At 36.7% G+C, this 2,908-nt stretch overlaps 1 protein-coding gene across 1 annotated transcript; it reads left to right on the top strand.

Moving 5' to 3' along the window:
• Window positions 1–6: 6 nt before the first annotated feature.
• Window positions 7–2,902, top strand: GPR174 (G protein-coupled receptor 174). Its single transcript, XM_010860813.1, has one exon. The coding sequence runs from the start codon at window positions 396–398 to the stop codon at window positions 1,395–1,397; it is 1,002 nt and encodes a 333-aa protein (XP_010859115.1). The 5' UTR covers window positions 7–395; the 3' UTR covers window positions 1,398–2,902.
• The last annotated feature ends 6 nt before the right edge of the window (window positions 2,903–2,908 follow it).

Genomic DNA, 2,908 nt, shown 5'->3' with positions numbered 1-2,908 from the left:
ACCAGTAAAGAGATGACTATCATCGTATGGGAATTTGAAGAGCTTCTATATGGCACATTCATGATCCAAATGGGAGAGGATCAGCCCTCATAATGTCTCAGAAGGCCTTTTAACTGAGTAACAAGAAGGGGAAGTTATAATAGCTTGTCATCTGTGCTTGCACATTAGACTTCCAGGTAGTTAATGTAGACAAATTCAAAGCAAACATGCAGGTAGTTCTTTGAAAAGCCCCCAAATCATGTTTAGAAGCTCTGACCAATGCAAGAAAAAGGAAGTTATTCTATATTCAGTTTCTCCAGCCCATCGATGATCAATCTTTCAGAAAGAGCAGTAGTAGATTATAAATTTAGATTTTTAACCACCATTTAGCAAAGGCAGCTTCTCTAGAAACAAACATGACTGCTAATGACACGTGTGCTGAGATCAATAGAGACAACACAGATTCCCGATACTTCATCTATGCTGTGACATACACTGTCATTCTTGTGCCAGGTCTCATAGGGAACATATTAGCCTTGTGGGTATTTTATGGCTATATGAAAGAAACCAAACGGGCTGTGATATTTATGATAAACCTGGCCATTGCTGACTTACTACAAGTCCTCTCCTTGCCCCTGAGGATCTTTTACTATTTGAATCATGACTGGCCATTCGGGTCTGGCCTCTGCATGTTTTGTTTCTATCTGAAGTATGTCAACATGTATGCAAGCATCTACTTCTTAGTCTGCATCAGTGTGCGGAGATTTTGGTTTCTCCTGCACCCCTTTCGCTTCCATGACTGTAAACAGAAGTATGACCTATACATCAGCATTTCTGGCTGGTTGATAATCTGCCTTGCTTGTCTGCTATTTCCTCTCCTCAGAAGCAATGATGACCCCCCTAGCCACAGAACCAAATGCTTTGTGGATCTTCCTACCAGGAATGTCAATCTAGCTCAGTCTGTTGTCATGATGACCATTGGCGAGTTGATTGGGTTTATCACTCCTCTTCTGATTGTCCTGTTTTGCACCTGGAAAACAGTTTTATCACTGCAAGATAAATATCCTGTTGCACAAGACCTTGGAGAGAAAAAGAAAGCCTTGAAGATGATTCTAATATGTGCAGGAGTTTTCCTAATTTGCTTTGCACCTTATCACTTCAGTTTTCCTTTAGATTTCCTGGTCAAGTCCAATGAAATTAAAAGCTGCCTAGCCAGAAGGGTGATTCTAATATTTCATTCTGTTGCCTTGTGTCTTGCTAGTCTGAATTCCTGCCTTGACCCAATCATATACTACTTTACCACTGATGAGTTCAGAAGACGGCTTTCAAGACAAGAGTTGCATGATAACATAAAACTCCATGCAAAATCACTTGTGAGCAACCACACCACATCAATCGTGTCAACTGAATTATGTTAATTAAAAAAAAAATAGGATGTGAACTGAAGTATATTAGAACATATTTGCAATACTCCTAGCTACTGGGAAGTAATCACAGCAAGCACTCAAAGCTTTTCAGTTATGCTCTATCTTATCTATATGAAGATTTCATGTCTTCATAACACAATCTATTTAGAGCATTATATTCCACTATCATTAATGTTGATATGTCCTTGTAGTAATTTATCATAAAGTCTTTAAGATTTAAGCTCTAAAATTTCAGTGACATACTATATGCACATGCTTTCAGCAGGAGTCAGTAGTTTTATCTGTGAACCTAAGATACAGAGAGATAATTAGCTTGAACTCATTTTAAGCACTTGGTTTTGTTACAATGGACACTGAATTTCTTTATATTTAGAAACAATGTAGTTGTCTATTTATACTAGTAATCACAGTTTATATCCCAATATCATGTTTTAGTTGTCTTTTTCTTCAGTTGTCTTTAAGTAGGATAGGCAATATATTATTTTGTGAAACAGTGTTATAAACATGGACCATTTTGATCTTCTATATGTGATTATACTCTTGAGTCTGAAGACTCAAATAGCTATTTCCTTCATTTAAGTATCAGTATGAAAAATCATCTATCACATCGATTAATAGAATGAAAATCTGAACTAAGGCCTCTGATATGTTTAAAATAAGAACAAGAAACTAATTCACATACTGTCTATGACTGTATAAATTGCCATATTTAATCTATCCAGGGCAGGTAGCTTATCAAAGTTCATATAATGTGACCCACATTGTCTTTAAAGGTCCAGGAGAAAGCATATGCATGATAATCACAGTTCTGATTCTCTTAAACTATTTCCAGACAGCACCTTTAAAGACATATATATCTTTCAAATAAAGAAAGTGTCCACTATGCTTCTAGAGTGACATTGAGATACCTGAGAGGCTACTGCACTTTCTGAGCCTATACAAGAAACAGTGCACTAAGTTTAGGCAAGAGCAAAAAGATAAAAGTTATTTTTTACTTTTAAGTGGCAACTATCAGGCTACATTCAGAAGCCAGAGTAAGATCTAGAAGCAGACAGGCATGTAGACTCATGCCTGTCTCAGTAATTTTTTTGATCCAGCTTTGCTCCAGTCATACTATTCTAAGGCCAGTACAGCCTCTTCCAAGGCAACTGGGAAAGTCAATTTCTCCCCTGTTGAGAAAAGTGCAGAAGATTAATTTTGGCGACATCGGGCACCTATTAAAATGCCTTGCCTAGTAATACCTGTTTAGATCTAGTATGCAAGAAACAGACCTAGAATATGAGTAGCAATTAAACCTGAGGTCTTAAATATTAGAATACTTTGAAAAATATTTTGGCAAACAGCTCTAACTTTTAAAACATGCTTTAATTAAAATCTGTGAGGTATATAACACAGATAATTCTGGCCTGGAAGGAATGTGAAAATCAAAGAAGAGCTCCATCATATATACAGGAAAGGAGTTATTTTAGACACACAGTTATGCTATTAAGACTTTTGGGGGG

Source organism: Bison bison, unplaced genomic scaffold (assembly GCF_000754665.1).
Source record: "Bison bison bison isolate TAMUID 2011002044 unplaced genomic scaffold, Bison_UMD1.0 scf7180017857482, whole genome shotgun sequence".
Lineage (NCBI taxonomy): Eukaryota > Metazoa > Chordata > Mammalia > Artiodactyla > Bovidae > Bison > Bison bison.
Note: the sequence above shows the minus strand (reverse complement) of the source record. Positions and strands in the feature narration are given on the sequence as shown.